The following is a 17,248-nucleotide window of genomic DNA, read 5'->3' as shown; positions in this document are numbered from 1 at the left end:
CTGAGCAACGTTGTCAAAAAACAATTGACCATAAATCTGTGGGTCTATCTCTAAACTATCTATCTAGTGTTTCATTGATCTGCATGTCTGTATTTATGCCAATATCACAGTGTTTTCATCTCTGTACAAAGTCTTGAAATTAGGCTATGTTACTTCCATTTCATTTGTATATTGATTTTAGAATCAATTTGAACTACGGACTGCATTAAATGTGTAGGTTAATAGGGGAAAACAGACATCTTAAAATATTGAGTGTTCTGATCCATCAACATGGTATATTTCTCCATTACTTTCAGTTTTATTTAATTTGTTTCAGAGATGTTTTATAGTTTTCACTATACAGGTCTCAGGACGTATTTTGTAAAATTTAACCTTTAGTATTTCATAATTCAGGTTCTATTTTAAATGTTGTATTTTAAAATTTTAACTATCAATTGTTGGTTGCCAGTATATTAAAAAAGTAATTGGTTTTTGTAAGTTGATTTTTGAATCTTACTACTTTGTTAAAATTGATTATTATAGTAGTTTTTCTGTAGATATTTTAGAATTTTTTTTTTACATAGATGATCATGCTTTTTGCAAATGCTTCTAAAAACAAAATAATTCCATTCTAGGAAATGCTCTGCTGACTTTATTTTCAAATGGATCTTGTCATTTAAAAATCTTCTAAATGTGTAAAACTTTTTTTATCTTTCTTTTAAATTTGTTTTCTGACACCAAGATTCAGACATTTCCTGTCTTTTTGGCTCAGTGTTCTAGAAAAACAAAACACTCAATAAGTGGTCTTTTTTTTAAATTTCCAATCTCTATCCCTTATTTTACTTGCCTTATTACACTGGCTAGGACTTGTAGCACAATGTTGAATAGAAGAGGTGAGAGCAGGTATTATTTTGTGCCTTGTTCTCAGTCTTAGAAGGGAAAAGTTTAGTATTCACCATTAAGAATTTTTTAACTACAGATTTTTCATACACATTTTTATCAGGTTGCAGAAATTCCTTTTTATTTCTCATATGCTGAAATTTTATCATAATTTGGTATGATTTGGTATTGAATTCTGTGAATATTTTACATGTATATGTATTGAATTATATTGTTTTTCATTTCCTTTTTTTTTTTGAGACAGTCTCACACTGTTTGCCCAGGCTGGAGTGCAGAGGCAAGATCTCGGTTAACTGCAACCTCTGCCTCCCAGGTTCAAGTGATTCTCGTGCTTCAGCCTCCCAAGTAACTGGGACTACAGGCACACGTCACCATGCTCAGCTAATTTTTGTATTTTAATAGAGACAGTGTTTCACTATGGTGGTCAGGCTGGTCTGGAACTCCTGACCTCAAATCGTCCACCCACCTTGGCCTCCCAAAGTGCTGTGATTACAAGCATGAGCCACCATGCCCAGCTTTGAATTACATGGGTTTTCTCATCCATTCTATTAATATGGTGAGTTAAGCTGATTTTTGAATGTTAAACCAGTCATTCACCTAGGATAGCCCTATTTGGTCATAATGTATTATTCTTTTTATACATTTCTGTATTCTATTAATATTTTAGTAAAAACTTTTACATCTACATTCATGAGGGATATTGTTCTGTAGTTTTCTTTTCTTACAATGTCCTTTTCTGGTTTCAGTATTAGAGAAATGCTGTTTTAATAAATCAAGTTGAAAAATTTTCCCTTCTTTTCTGTTTTTAAAAAGAGGTTATGTAGGATTAGCATTATTTGTTCCTTGAATGTTTGATAAAGTTCATTAGTGAAGCTGTCTGGGCCTGGAGTTTTCTTTGTGTTGTTTATTTTAAATACTATTTCTATTTTTAAATGTAAGAAAATTGAAAAGTTGCAAATATAGTAAAATATCTATTGTACATTTGTCAAAACTAAGAAGTCAACAGTGACTAAATACTATTAACTAATTCCAGATTCTATATAAATGTTATCAGTACTCACACCAATGTCTTTTAGGATCCAATCCAGGATACCACATTGCGTTTAGTGTTGGAATGTTTAAAATTACAATTCAATTTATTTAGCATATATTTTATGTTTCTTTTTGTGTCAATTTTGGTAATTTTTGTCTGTCTGGAAATTTGTCTGTTTCATCTGTCAAATTTATTGGCATAAAGTTGTAATATTTCCTTATTAACCTTTTAATGTCTGTAGGATCTATACTAATGTTCCTTCTTCTATTCCTGAAATTCATAATTTGCGTTCTCTCTCCTGTTGTCATAAATCTACCTAGAGGTTAATCACTTTTATTGTTTTTTTTTCCAACTAATCCGCTTTTGGTTTTACTGATTTACTTTTTTAAAAAATGTTGTTTCACAGATTTCTGTTCTCTTATTTCCTTGTTTCTTCTACATATTTTGGGTTTAATTCAATTTCCTTTTTTAGATTCTTAATAGGGAAGCATAGTTCATTGAGTTTCAACTTTTTTTCTTTCCTAACAAAAGTATTTAAAGGCATTATCTTTCTTAGCACTGTTTTAATAGCACTCCACAATTTTTGACATGTGCTTTCATTTTTATTCAGTTCTAAGTATTTTCTAATTTCATTTATAATTTCTCCTTTGACTTAAGGAGTATTTAGAAACATGTTTTTAAATTTACAAATATTTAGGAATTTTTAAGATATGTTTATGTTATTGATTTCTAATTTAATTCCACTGTGATGAAGACATATATGGTATGATTTCAATTCTTTTACTCTTGCTAAGGCTTATTTTATGGCATAGCAAATAGTTTATCTTCATAAATAGTTCATGTGGACATAAAAGAATGTGTATTCCTGGGGTCAGTTGAGGGGGCTAGGGTAGGGACAGTGGGGGATAGGGAGGGATAACGTGGGGAGAGATGCCAGATATAGATGATGGGGGGATAGAGGCAGCAAACCACCTTGCCATGTATGTACCTATGCAGCAACCCTGCATGATCTGCACATGTACCCCAAACCTAAAGTACAATAAAAAAAAGAAAGTATCACACACACAAACACACACACAAAGAATGTGTATTCTTCAATTTTAGTCACGCTAACAGCAAATCCATAAAATAAATCAACAAACATAGAGAAAAATCCCACATAGAATAAAAACAGGCCCAAATGAAAAAAGCAACTCAAATACTTCTGAATATAGTACTTGTTCAGTGTGGTATATTCTGAAGGCAAAAATAACTTAGCAAGTTTGTTGTTGGTAATAGTATGGGTATAGTAATCATGAAACTCTTTTGTGTGTATTACTGGACTGAGCAAGTAGGTAAATGTTGAAGTTGTTGGAAACAGGATTCTCACCATGGGAGAAGAAAAATACAAATATGGAACGAGTGAAAGAGAAGAAGAATTCTGTGGTTTTGAATTAAAATTGGGGGTATCAGTATGAATACATGATTAAAAGATATCATGGCTGTCTCTTCTGAGGAGCCCACAAATGATGACACCATAGCAGTGAGCACACTTTAGATCTTGGTTTCTAAATACTATTCACGACTAAATGAAACTAGTCTTCCTTGAGGAAATGACTGAATCCAGGTTTTGAACTAGAAAAGTACAAGATAAACTTGCAACATCTTTTTATGCCAGATATTAAGTAAATACAAAAAAAAAAAAAAAAACAAACAACCTGATGGGTTCAGGAGACAGCTTAATGAGGCTTTAACTTGCCAAATTTGGGACATTTTGACCTTCAAAAAATACTGACTATAAATGGATTGTAATGCATTTGATCTTAAAAGAAAAGGATCCATGAGTATAGAGTGATACTAAAACAAACATTTAGAAAGAAGAACCAACTTAACAGTAAATGTGAAGGTGGGGAGGGAAAGGTCTTATTTACCAAAGATGTCAATCAGTTCTTGAAGAAATCTACAAGTAAACCAACACTTAACCTGAGGTAAGTGCTAAGGTGTTAGGTTAGTATGGGAACACAAAAGACTCGTCTATATGATAGAAGAGGGGTAAGGGATGGCTTTCTAAAGGTGTGATACCCGAGATGAATTTTGAAGAAAGGATCAGAAGAAACTTAAGTGGTAGAAGTAGACAGTTTCATAAATATTTACTCAGGTACATATCACCAATGAAAGCAAAAACCACTAGGTGAAAGGTTGTTGGCAAACAGGATATTCATAAAGATCTCAAATTGTCATACCATACACTAAATTAGTTTAAAAAGGGGGAAAGGAATAAATAGAAATAAAATGTAATAAATAAAATCAGTAAAATAGGAAAATCTGGCAAACTTCAATTTAATTAAATGACCAGTTTTGACATTACCAATAATTGAACAAGCTGACCTCATATACCTTTAATTTGTGACACTGTGATGAAAACATCATTTTTTTTGCCAAAAATGTGTGAACTGAGTATAATCATGAAAAAATAAACAATTAGACAAATCCAAACTGAAGGGTATTCCATACAACAACTGGGCTGCATATTTCAAAAATACTAATATCCTGAAAGATTTTTTAAAAAGCTAGAGAACTATTTTGATTAAAGGAGACTAATGAAACATGATACGGAAACTTGATTAGATTCTATATTTTAAAAAATCTAAAAAATATATATTTTTGGAACAATTAGAGACATTAGATAACAGTATTCTATCAATGTTACATGTTTTGAGTGAGATAACTGTATTGCAGTTAGATGGGAGAATGCCCTTGTTAGAAGATACAGGCTGAAGTATTCAGGTATCAAGTGTCATACCGATCACCTGCCTCCTTCATTCTTGAGATCTGTAGGTTACTCTCAAATGGTTAGGCCAAATAATCTCTTCATATGTATACTTATGCAGTATATATGACCAAATGTAACCACTGGTGAATCTAGGTAAAGGGTGTGGTAATTATTATGTTATTCTGACAACTTTTCCTTAAGTGTAAAAAAATTTAAAGAAAGATCTAGGAAAAGTTAAAGGTATTTATATTAATGATACAAAAATTGTGTACAATTTCCAAATAGAGAGAAGGAGAGAAGAAACTCCAGCAACCACGCTAAAGTCAGAAAGGAAAATTTAAAAAGAAACAACAAGAAAAAACATCAAATAAGATGATGGGACTAGAAGAAAAAAAAATGTCCTTAATTATACAAAAACTTCAATGTCCTTAATTATATAAATTTTTAACCATTAATTGGGTTAAAAAATCAGATTTGTACTAAGAGATATAGCTTTAAAGATGAAAGAAAAGATCAACAAATAAAACAAAGTAGGAGTCATCATATTAGACAAAATAGAGTTCAAGGTGAAAAATACTACATGCAAGAAAGAGTATTTTAGATGACAAAAAAGTATGAGCCACAAAAAAAGTCATGAGTTTTTATAAACCTAAAATATAGCTTTGAAATATGTAAAGCAAAAGCCAAATTCAATTCTAAAATCACACTGAGAGTATGAAACAATTGTTATATACATATCTCTATACTTTAGATCAATATATAATATAAATATTTATATTTCCATGACTTAACTGATTATATTACCAGTTGATCTAAAGGGTAAGTATAGATATAGGTACATAACAGATGCCATTTATGGAGTGCTCTTAAAAGGATATTGTTACTGACATTTTGTTAGGACAGAAAAATAGTGATAATTTTAAAAATGTGATAACAATATTGTGACTATATTTAAAAATTTGTCTTTATCTCTTGGTGATACATTGTTTTATGAGCGAAATGATACACTGTTGAAGACTGGCTTCAAAACAAACAGGAAGGGTTAAGGAGTGGGTAGGATGTGATTTGATACCATTACCTGGGTGATGGATACATATGTGTTCATTGTTCTATTTCTATTTCTGTATGTGTTTGAGATTTTCCAAAATAAGATGTTTCTAAAAGGAAATTACCAAGTTTTTAAAATGAAGAGGTGTATGTCAAGCTTAGGGGCTGTAGTGAAAAGATAGTCATTGTATTATTATGTATAAGAAAAAAATAGAAATAACATTAATGAGCTAATAGGCAAATGGTTAAATGAATTTCGGGACAATCCAACTGAATGCAAGACGGTCTTCAAAAGGATGATGCCCATCTTTGTACAGGGATATGAAAAACTGCTCAGGACACAGTAAGTGAAAGAGCAAGTCGCAGATCTCTCCCTTTTTCTCTGTCTCTCTTTCCCTCCGTCCAGCTCTTCCAACTCCAACCAATACATGAATGTAGGAAAAACACCAGAAAAGATACCTCCAAACCATTAGCAGTGATCATTTCTTGGGAAGAGGGGGAAGAAAGGCATTAGTGAGAGGCAGAGGATGAGATGGAGGGCCAAGATCTTTCACTTTTTACTTTGTATGCTTATGAATTATTTTACTTTTTTCCCAGGAAGCATATATTTTAAAATTAAAAAAGGGAACAATGTTTATAAAAAGAAAAAGAAAACAATTGTTAATTGGCAATCTCTCTTATAAAGGAGGTAAATACATTCACCCTACCACGCTTGGGCATTGTTTCTGACCTAAACCCTATAATTAGGATTCTAAATATGCCTAATATATACCCAGCAATAACCAGCAATGACCTCCAAGGATGTGTAAGATCTATCTTGTTTGTTATAATCAAGTCTCTTTTGTGGCTAATATCCCTTCACCAGTTTTCAAACTGAAGGGGGCATAGATAGCATCAATTTATAAGGTTGGTCAATTCAGGTTTCATGGGAGTATTTTCAAACTAAATTTCTTGAAACATTTGGGCATTTAGAGCATGGCCATTTGCATGGCATTCTTTTCTATGCATCTCTGATGACTTTGTGAACATACAGAGATCACTGTAGACTGAAAAATGGAATAACAGCTACAAGGGACAGTGGGAGCTTCTATGCTAACACTTTCTTTTAGAGAGAAAAGGAGAATTGAAAGGATATGCTAAGGCCACACTGTGCTATTACTGGTTGTAGATCCTGGGTTTCCAGGTTTTATGAACAATGATAGCATAACCTTCTTCTTAAAAGTTACTTGGTTTTCAACCTTTTTTCCAAGTCTTGTAATTGGAGATGTTCCTATGCCCCTAATTCTCAGATCTTTGCAAATTGTGTTCTTGAAATAAGAAATAATGCCTGGGATATATAATATATTCAATAAACTCTGGCTAAATAAATGGATGAATGACAGAGAGTTTGAACTCTTTTGCAGAAGCCCAATATTTGGACTAAAATGATACTAGTAATCTTTTTGTCCAAAAACAGAATAGACTAACTATTCTGGTTGATCTTCATAAAACTTCCCTAAAAGTCCCATGTCCAGGAGAAGTCATAGCTTATTCCCATACCTCTGTAGTACCCTTGGTGTGTCTTCCTCACCCAATCCTACCTTGTTCCATTCCCATCAGTTAGAAATAGCCATGCTGTTCCGAGGATGCTGAGAATTTTAATATACAATATAGAGAGTGGCCTAATGTACTTTTTCTGCTCCTGGGACTACTCCACCTTCGAATCCCTCTCATTCATCCATGCAGTCATGCATGCAAGAAATGTTTACTTAGCACCTACTGATCTGCTATCTGTTATGCACTATAAATGGTACTGGAGTACAGTGAGAGCAAAGCAGGCAGAGCAGTACACTCCAAGAACTTTCAGTGCAGGCTGTCCTACACCCATCACCTGACTCCTTCATTATTGATCATCTGATCTTTTGCCACTCCTAAATCTGAGATTAAGCGCTTATAACTTGAAGCATCTTTCTGATATCTTAACTTTTGAAGGCTTCTACTTCCTGTTGCATCCTAACCTCATCTGGATGGACATGTCAAAACCTTTCCCACAGCCCTCTAGGCTTTGGCTCATGGGGTGCTTCAGACCTGTTTTCCTTTTCTTCACATTCCTGTTGAAAGCAGCCTTCTCCTAGGAACTATCTGGATTAACTATGCCAACTGTTGGGGTCAACAACACACTTTTGATTAAACAAGACATTAGGACCACAGCCATCAGTAAATTCCAACTATCAAAGAACTAAATGGTCTGGTCTGGGAAGACGGGGCAGTGAGGACCTTGCCCCTCATATGCCTCAGGGCATTTAAAAAATCTAGTTGATTTGTAGTGAATTCCTGAGTGCCTGGGAGCACTGTTCTGTTAGCCTTGGAGCAACCTGAAGATAAAAACTGGGTATGATTTTTAACCTGAAGCCAACTCCCCGGTGGGGTAAGGTACTCACCTAACCAACACTGGAATCTTGGGCATCTTCTTGGAGACTTTGAAGAAGCTCGTGTCCCCTTTGTTGTCAGTAAAGTAAATGCCAGCCACACTGGTCACGAGGTTCCCGGGGAATGTGAACAGAACCCTTTCATCATCACCTTGGTTGGCCCAATCCCAGGCTTGTCCTCCTATCAGCAAGCCGCCACCATGTTTCATGAACTTGACCAGCTTTTCCACCATGGTTTCATTGTAGGCATCAATACAGTAAACCCCGAGGGAGTCCTTCACTTCTGGCTCTACCTTTGTATCTACTCCAGAGCCCTCGAGGATTTTGGCCAAAGGTGCCAGGGATGGGTGTACACCAATGGGAGCCCCAGGGGAAGAACAAAGCCACCCCACTGCATTCAGGAGAAAGGGTGTGAGCTGGGCTTCCACCAAGTAGTCCTCATGGGACACAACCACCAGGCGGCCGCGGCCATAGGAGGAGGCAGCAATGAGGACCTGGCCCATGTCATTCACCATCACAGGAAATGAAGCCTCTCCAATAAGAAGCAGTTCACATGGAACAGCATCTTCGGGTACATCCCAGCTTGTCACGCCCTTCATAAGGGCCTCGAAGGCAGCAGAGGGAGTCGCCATGGCTCTGTTGGTTTCTGTAGAGAAGAAAGCAAAGACTCGGCTTAGTGAAGAACGGATAAACAAAGAAACAAATAAAGCAGTTCACTCTTCCAGTAGCTGGGTGATTCTTCCCACTATGCAGATGAGGCTGACACTGGGAAATGATTCAAGCACTCGGTGTCAGTGTCTGCAGTCCAGGAGACCCCACTGGGCCCTCTCCTCTTAAACTCAGTGGTCAAACTTAAAGAGTATGATATTTTTCCATCACAGAAGGAAACAAACAGAAGGAATGAATAAGTGTGGAATTGTGTCCCCCCAAAGAGATATTTTGAAGTCCTAACCCCTAGGACTTTTTTGGAAAGAGGTCTTCATAGATGTAATCAAGCTAAGATGAGGTCATATGTGATTTGAATGGCTCATAGTCCAATGACTGATGTCCTTGTAAGAGGACATTTGGAAACATAAGGGAGAATGCTATCAGAAAATGTGGGAAGAAATTGGAGTGATGAGTCTACGAGACAAGGAAGACCAAGAATTGATGGCAAACACCAGAAGCTAAGAGAGAGGCATGGTACAGATTGTGCCTCAGAACCTCCAGAAAGAACCATGCGGCTGACACCTGGATTTCAAACTTCTAAGCCTTCAGAACTGTGAGATGATGTCTTCCTGTTATTTCAAGCCACCCCACTTGTGGTCATTTGCTACAGCAGCTGCTGGGAATTCGTACAGTGGTGCAGCATGTTGTCCTCCTAGCCCATTCCATCCCTCTTGGCTCCCCCACTAATCATATGAATCCCAGCTTGGAGAACTCAGAACTTCCATCTAAATGCCTGGGCTCTCAGAGAAGGTTCTTTGGTCAAAGTCACAGGCTACGTAAGAGAAAATTGGAAATTCTCTGTGGTTTAAATGCAATTCTCATATAACCAGGAGCAGAAGGTAACAAGATATGAAATTATTGCAGAATCCTAATTGCACCTGGATGCAACTGACAAAGGTGTGGAGGTGAAGTCACAGATATCCTCTGTTTCTTCACAATGAGCTCCCCACTAAGGATGCTCTGTAGTCTGACCTCTGCTACATGTGCTGTACTGAAACACTTCTTCCAAAGACAGGTATGTTTTCATGGTCAGGTCATGCAGGGTGTCTCATCCTCCATGACCACTCAGCAGCACAGGATGTCACTTCCCTTCCCATCCATGAGGCTGAACCACCTCTATCATTGTGGCCTGAGCTAACCTCTTTATATCCAACCTCTGGAACCACTTACTTTCTGTCCTTTTCTAACCTCCTCTTGGAAAATGCAGATAGTCTTTACATTTTAATCTTTGGACTTACCACTTGTCTTTTTCCCTTGTCAGATAACATATGCTCACTCTCAACATAATATGCAACATGATTACAAACTTGGGCTCTGGAGTTAGGGCAGTCTCAGTTTGAATTTCAGCTCTGCTGCTTACTAACTGTGAGACTCGGATAACACATCTCAAAGACTTAGTTTCCTTATTAATTAAACAGAAATAATATCTACCATATAAACTTGTCCTGAAGATTAAAGGAAATAACAGGTTAAATGCCTTTTCATAAATATTCAATTATTAATTTTATGCTTATAATTATTTGGTTAAGAATAAACCATTGAATTTAAGCATATGAATAAAAAATAATGCTTACAAAGCGGAAAAACAATTTAACCTAACGTAGGTTTTACAAACACCAAATTGAGCACGTACTGATTCTGATTTGATAGTTTTCATATTTTGGTACCAATACTAATACTAACACTAACACTAATGCTAATTACTATTACATTTATCCCTCAGATATCTCTGTGTGCCCTTGAGAAAGTCCTTCACACGGGCTATGTGCCTTCCACAAGCCAGGATAAAATAGTCCCAGTCTTGAAATAACAAGTTCAAGACCACTACTAAAAGAGCAGACTGGCCATTTATAGCCAGTCTCTAAACTAAAAAGTCTTAAATTTATTATTTCCCCTCTAAATGAGCTCTTCTAAGGCAAATTACATAAGCCCAATGTTTCTAGTAGTTAAACAGAAGAATTAATGACCTACCTACCTCAAGAAACTATTGAGAAGATACTGTCATGAACATTTGGTAAGTAAGAAGCTTGTCTTTTCCCTGCTCCTCTTGGTGCCCACAAATAATCAGGACAGCAAAGCACACAGTGTTACAGCATGTCCCAGCTCCCTGCTGTACACATATCTGGTTGGTCACAAGTCCTATCAATGTCCTTGTTCATGGTTCCCAATCACACTGCCATTAACCTGGTGTAGGTCCTTAGTAATTCATGCCTGGACTCAACCGATCCAATTTCTATGTTATCAGGACCTGTTCCCACCTTTACTTTTTTAAAACCACTTTAATCATATTATTTATCCTCAAAGCTCTACCTTAGTCCCTGGGGATGATCTACTGCCTCCTGGTGTGGACCGCCTGCAGGGCTGGCTGCTCCCTGGGTTTTCCTGCCTTTTCTCCTGCTGCCTCTCTCCCTGCAGCATCCAGTCTGCCTTGTGTTCCTGGACATGTCCTGCTTTCATTTTAGATTATCTTTCCATTCTCTTTATGTTCTGTTCCCCCTCCTAAATCTTTCTATCTATGGAAATCCTATTCTTTTAAGAGAAGATATGGCACAGAAAAGAAAATTTAAAATGGCCACTTCTGTGAAAAATCTCACTAGTAATCAAGTAATGGAAAATATATTGCGTATTTGTCAAAAAAAGAACTAGGAGAAAATGGAGGAGGAGAAGGGGAAGAAGATGAAGAAGAAGACAAAGGCAGCTAATAATGTTTAATATTTGAAAGGTGATGGGAACACCATCGCAATCTGCAGGAAGGATGGAGAATGTCTGCACTCTTTTTCAAAAACCATTTCACAGTGCCTACTTGGCTTCAAAAGTGTGCCTATTCTTAGATCCAACAATCCCTCTTCTAATAACCCTTCTTACCAAAATAAGAGGGGTAGTAAAGACGTATGTACAAGGATGCTGACTTCACACAAATTACAAATGGAGATAGAGAAATGAAAACCCAGAAGTACAAACAGATAGATTAATAACAAGGAATGTTTCCTAGAATCATTTTTTACTCTTGTGGGTGCAGGATCTCTAACCCAAACCCACACCTATCCAACTTCCACATAGCTCTCAGATACCCCATTGTACCCAGCATAAGACCCTGTAGCACTGCCCCCAGCCATCTACCCATACACACCCCCTAAAGAGCTGTCCATCAGAATCCTTTTCTCTCAGCCTCTGCTGCCTCTAGTGCTGACCCAAGTACAAGAACAGGGAACTCACATATCTGTCTCATTAGTTGTTTTCTAAGCTAGTTCAAGGATGAGTTGACTATATTTTACATCCACCTAGAAGAATGTCCCAGATACATTTTAAGTGAAAGTTTCAAGTCACTATGAGATGTAGAACATGAACTCATTTTTATGTGAGCAAAGATAATGACACTAGCAGTAGTAATTAGTAGTAGTAGTAACAATACCATGCTTACCAGGTTCCTGCATTATTACAAGTGATTTATGTAACTAATGCTGACAATAAACCTGTGAGGTATTTACTATCACTATCCCCATTTTATGGATGGGCAAAACAAGAATTCTAAAATCAAAATGCCCAGGGAATTAGTTATTAGAATTAGTTATTTGTTCAAAGTCACACAGGTGGTAAGTGGTGAATCTAGGATTCAAATCCAGGAAACTCAGTGCTTGAGTCCATACTCTTACACACCAAGAATATCCAAGTACCTGTTATATACCAGGCTTTTCTATGCACTGAAAATCTACAGAGGCCATATTTCAACATAATAACATTGATTACATTAGGAAGGGAAGAGGTGAACAGTTTTTTCTGTCTTTATACAAATCTGCATCCTTTGAATTGTTGTATGTATTGCTACTACAATGAGAAACAACATCTGAGTTAATATAAATTCAGTCAAGCAAGTAAACACACATTAAAAGATTAAGTACAGTATATACACAATGAGGTAGACCGATCAACTGATCCTAGCTCACTGGTCCTAAAAGGTCTTCCTTCATCTCTGATCAGGTTGTGCATCTGCATTGCCCACATATAAATCTGACTTCCTCCTCTATGGGGGTTCCTTGAACTCTGCAGCTGGTCGTGTCCCCACTTTAAGCAGCTATCAGTGACTCCATTACTTGACTTTTGAACCAAATGCCCCCTCTTTATGCCTGAATCCATGTTTGTTCTCCAGGCTTGGTGAGCTCAGATGAATAAAACCTGGGAGAAATGTCCTTTTCTTTCTCTCCCTAACCCTCCTATGGTTCCTGCTTTCTTTCCCCTGGGCCCACCCCCGGCCCCTTTTAGCTTGCTGGAACCAAAGTCACTTCCAAAGCAGAAGGTATTGCAGGCACAACCTGTAATTGAGAGAGAGAGCAGAGCTTTCACTCCTACCACAAAGCAGCGCCATGGCTCCTAAACCTGGTTTTCCCTTTGAGAGACGTGTGGAAAGGCAGGTAGATGGTGGAACATGCTGGATGCTGTACCACCCATATCCCGTATGGTAGTGTGATTTCAAATCCTGAAACTAGAGTAAGTGTCTGAGGCCAGAGTATACATTGTATTCTTTGGATGAATAGACAATCCATGTCTGGATGATTAAATGACAGATGACGTATAAGGGTAAACCCGGAATCATTTTTTTCAGCAAATAGCTAGTCTGACCTTGAAAACTGGTTTGTATTACAGACATTCAATTCTATGGGTCTTCTCTCCTCGGTGCTGTTTTTTCCCCCACCATGACTCTTCTGTTTTTCTTTATACATCCAGTATCTTTTGAAGACATTGGGCTAGTTCGACCCCTTCTTTTGAATTCTTTCCTAGACATTCCCAGCTCAGTCTTATTTGTTTTTCACTTAGATTGTTTAATTCATACACCTGTGAGAATATGTAATACACATGGAGGGATATAGATGGCACAATAATAAAACAATCTGAAAAATTAAACAAGCAGCCATATACCTACCATTCAGCTTTAAAAATGGACCTTTACCACCATCTTCGAAACCCCTGCTGTGATTCTCCCTGTTCAGCACCTCCGTCATCCCCATAGGAGTAAGCAGGATTGGAGACTTTCCTTCTTCTATTCCTCTATTTCTACCTTACCCAACTGCCTTCTTAATTCTCAAGTTCCCTGGAGGCTCTGTCTCTCACTCCCATTCGCTCACTTCTCTCCTAGGTCACTCAAGAGGACGACATAATTGAGGAGCACTAGCCCAGGAGTGAGAAGACCTGGGTATTATTATCTTTTCAAATGTGGGTGCTGCCTCCCCGCCAGCTGTTGATCTGCGTGCCTCAGGGAGTGTTCTATAAAATGCAGTGTGTGAGAAGGGATATTCTAAACTCCCAGGTGCTGTCAGCAGTCAGCTTGGAGTCTGGCGGGGCTCCACTCTCTCCTCCCAGGCCCAGAGCCAGTATGCAAAGAGCACATTCGTGACGTCTGGAGGCGGAGGGGACTGGGGACTAGGGGGTGGCTGGCAGGGAGGAGAGAAGCTCCTCCCCGAGCGCGTAAACACACACACGCGCGCGCACACACGCACACACGAATGCGAGGGGAGCTCCGCGCGCGCGTACACACACACGCACACACACACGAATGCGAGGGGAGCTCCTCCGCATGAGTGTAAAAACACACACACACGAATGCGCGGGGAGCTCCTCCGCGAGCGCGTAAACACACACACACACGAATGCGTGGGGAGCTCCTCCGCGAGCGCGTAAACACACACACACACACGCACGAATGCGAGGGAAGCTCCTCCGCGCGAGTGTAAACACACACACACGAATGCGCGGGGAGCTCCTCCGCGCACGCGTACACACACACACACACACACGAATGCACGGGGAGCTCCTCCGCGCGCGCGTACACACACACACACACACACACAAACGAATGCTCACTCCAGAATCTAGGGGCCGGTGCCAGTGGGAGACAGATCTCTGTCCCAAAGACAGTGTTTGCAAAGACCAAAGGGCAGTAGGACAGTAGGCCAGAAGTGATGCTCTCTCACCGGCTACCCGCCACCCTGCTCAATAAAGCCGCAGATTAGACTGGTTCTCTAGGTTAGGCCCTTAGGTATCTCAACCACACAAAGCGAGCACACACCAGCAGATGTCAGAACCTGGAGAGGAGGAGCAATGCGGCAGGGGGATGCGGAGCCCGACCGCAGAGGAAAATCACCAGCAGAAGCATGGACACAAAGGGCATTCACTGTCCTCGATTTCGGCACACCCAGACCCACAGCACGCCCACTGCGCCCCGCACCCCCACCCCAGCCTCCCGCACCGCCCTCCCTCAGCACCCAGGCCAAGTCCACCATCGCTGGCTCCTTCTCCAGCCTGCGAGACTTTTGGAGAGGGCCACTCACCAGTTCTCCCTGCGATTTCCACGGGGGCAGGTGGGAGCGGGCAGGGCCAGGCGCAGAGAGGGACGCACCGGGAAGGGGCTTCCCTGAACCGCAGTGACCAAGCGACAGAGCTGGGATTTGGGAGCAGGGAGGAGACGTGAGCAGGAGGAGAGGAGGGGTTTCCATGGGAGTCCCCTCCTCCCCACTTCCTCCCAGGCTGGAGTGGGAGCTCGAGGGGGCGGCGCTTGGCAGGGGACAGCACTTCTTTGTGTCGCCTGCCCTGGCGGCTGGGCATTGCTGTGGCTTAGGAAAGCCTGGCGACCCCATCCTGGCAGTGTGGACGGCCGTTTCATTAAAGACATAAACTTCTCTGACTCTACATTAGTAAGGGAAAGGCTGAGCAAACGGTGGGACATACATTCTGCTTAGTATTATTCAGTTCTTAGGAAAAGCTTGAATCTCCACTTATTTGGGGAATATACCGTGATATACTGCCAAGGGAAAAACACAAATTGTAGAAATTGTTGAATATGCTTTTGTTTTTATAGGAAAAACAAACCCTGTTCGTATTATTATGGTGGGGAGAAGGGAAGGCTACATCTCTACCCGCTAATATTGTTTAACTTGAGAAATAGGAGAGGTGTAACTTTTTATATAACTCTGCATTGTTTGCAGTTACATGTGTTACTTTCGTAAATTAAAATAATAAATAATACATCACTCAGGCCTGGCGCGGTGGCTCACACCTGTAATCCTAGCACTTTGGGAGGCTAAGGTGGGCGAATCACCTGAGTTCCGGGGTTTGAGAGCAGTCTGACCAACATGGAGAAACACCGTCTCTATTAAAAATACAGAAATTAGCCGGGCGTGGTGGCATGTGGCTGTAATCCCAGCTACTCAGGAGGCTGAGGCAGGAGAATCGCTTGGACCCGGGAGACAGAGGTCGTGGTGAGTCGAGATCACGCACCGCTGCACTCCAGCCCGCGCAACCAGAGCGAAACTCCGTCTCAAAATATGTGTGTGTGTGTGTGTGTATTTCAAACACTAGTTAGCTAAAATGTATTCTTCTGTGTACAGTTCAAATCGCATCTTTTTAATTTTTTGAGACAGAGTCTTGCTCTGTCGCACAGGCTGGAGTGCAGTGGCGCGATCTCGGCTCTCAGCAACCTCTGCCTCCCAAGTTCAAGCGATTCTCCTGCCTCAGCCTCCCAAATAGCTAGGATTACAGGTGCCCGTGATCATGCCTGTCTAATTTTTTGGATTTTTGTATAGACGGAGTTTCACCATGTTGGCCGGTTGGGTCTCAAACTTCTAATGTCAAGTGATCCGCCCGCCTCGACCTCTGAAAGTGTTGGGATTACAGGCGGGAGCCATCGTGCCTGCTCCCCATTTCTTTCCTTTCTGGTATCAGCGGAGAGCCGCTTCACCTTTCTCACAGGTGCTGGCTCCAGGATGGGCAATGCAGGTGGTGTCAGGGACCCAGGCTAGGCGGGCTGGATTCAAATCCCAGTGCTATACTTTACCAACTGTGTGACTTTGGGCAAGTTACCTACCTATACAATGAGGATGAGAAAATTAATACCTATACTACGGATTTATTATAAGGCTTAAATTAGGTGATTTCATGCTTGTAAAGTTCTTTTTTTTTTTTTTTTTAGACGGAGTCTTGCTCTGTCGCCAGGCTGGAGTGCAGTGGCGCGATCTTGGCTCACCGCAACCTCCTACTCCCGGGTTCAAGAGATTCTCCTGCCTCAGCCTCCCAGGTAGTTGGGACTACTGGCGCGTGCCACCACGCCCGGCTAATTTTTTGTATTTTTAGTAGAAACAGGGTGTCACTTCGTAGCCAGAATGGTCTCAATTTCCTGACCTCGTGATCCGCCCACCTCAGCCTCCCATAGTACTGGGATTACAGGCGTGAGCCACCGCGCCCGGCCGCTTGTAAAGTTCTTGAATCAACGTCTAGTATACGGTAAGACTGGATGCGCGCCTGATATAAATATTCAAATCATCCAAAGATTAATATTTCATGTTTCAAGAAAATGTGTAACTTTTAATCCTGACTAGGGTTTGAGTCCAGACCCAAGCCATACTCCCTTTCCCCATTTCCCTTCAACTCCCT

At 40.0% G+C, this 17,248-nt stretch overlaps 1 protein-coding gene across 4 annotated transcripts in view; it reads right to left on the bottom strand.

Moving 5' to 3' along the window:
- TCAF1 (TRPM8 channel associated factor 1) overlaps nt 1–17,248 on the bottom strand; it is a 52,718-nt gene that overhangs the window by 20,519 nt on the left and 14,951 nt on the right. For 2 of the 4 annotated variants that reach the window (XM_064372523.1, XM_012447553.2), the window contains exon 2: nt 8,132–8,765. In XM_064372523.1, the coding sequence (XP_064228593.1) occupies nt 8,132–8,751 (620 nt within the window). In that variant the 5' untranslated portion in view covers nt 8,752–8,765. Of the gene's footprint in view, nt 1–8,131; nt 8,766–13,745; nt 13,856–15,150; nt 15,320–17,248 lie in introns of those variants that run through there. The other 2 variants (XM_064372528.1, XM_012447554.2) reach the window with 2 other exon arrangements.

Source organism: Aotus nancymaae, unplaced genomic scaffold (genome assembly GCF_030222135.1).
Source record: "Aotus nancymaae isolate 86718 unplaced genomic scaffold, 86718_ANA_hifiasm-v0.15.2.pri h1tg000002l, whole genome shotgun sequence".
Classification (NCBI taxonomy): domain Eukaryota; kingdom Metazoa; phylum Chordata; class Mammalia; order Primates; family Aotidae; genus Aotus; species Aotus nancymaae.
Note: the sequence above shows the minus strand (reverse complement) of the source record. Positions and strands in the feature narration are given on the sequence as shown.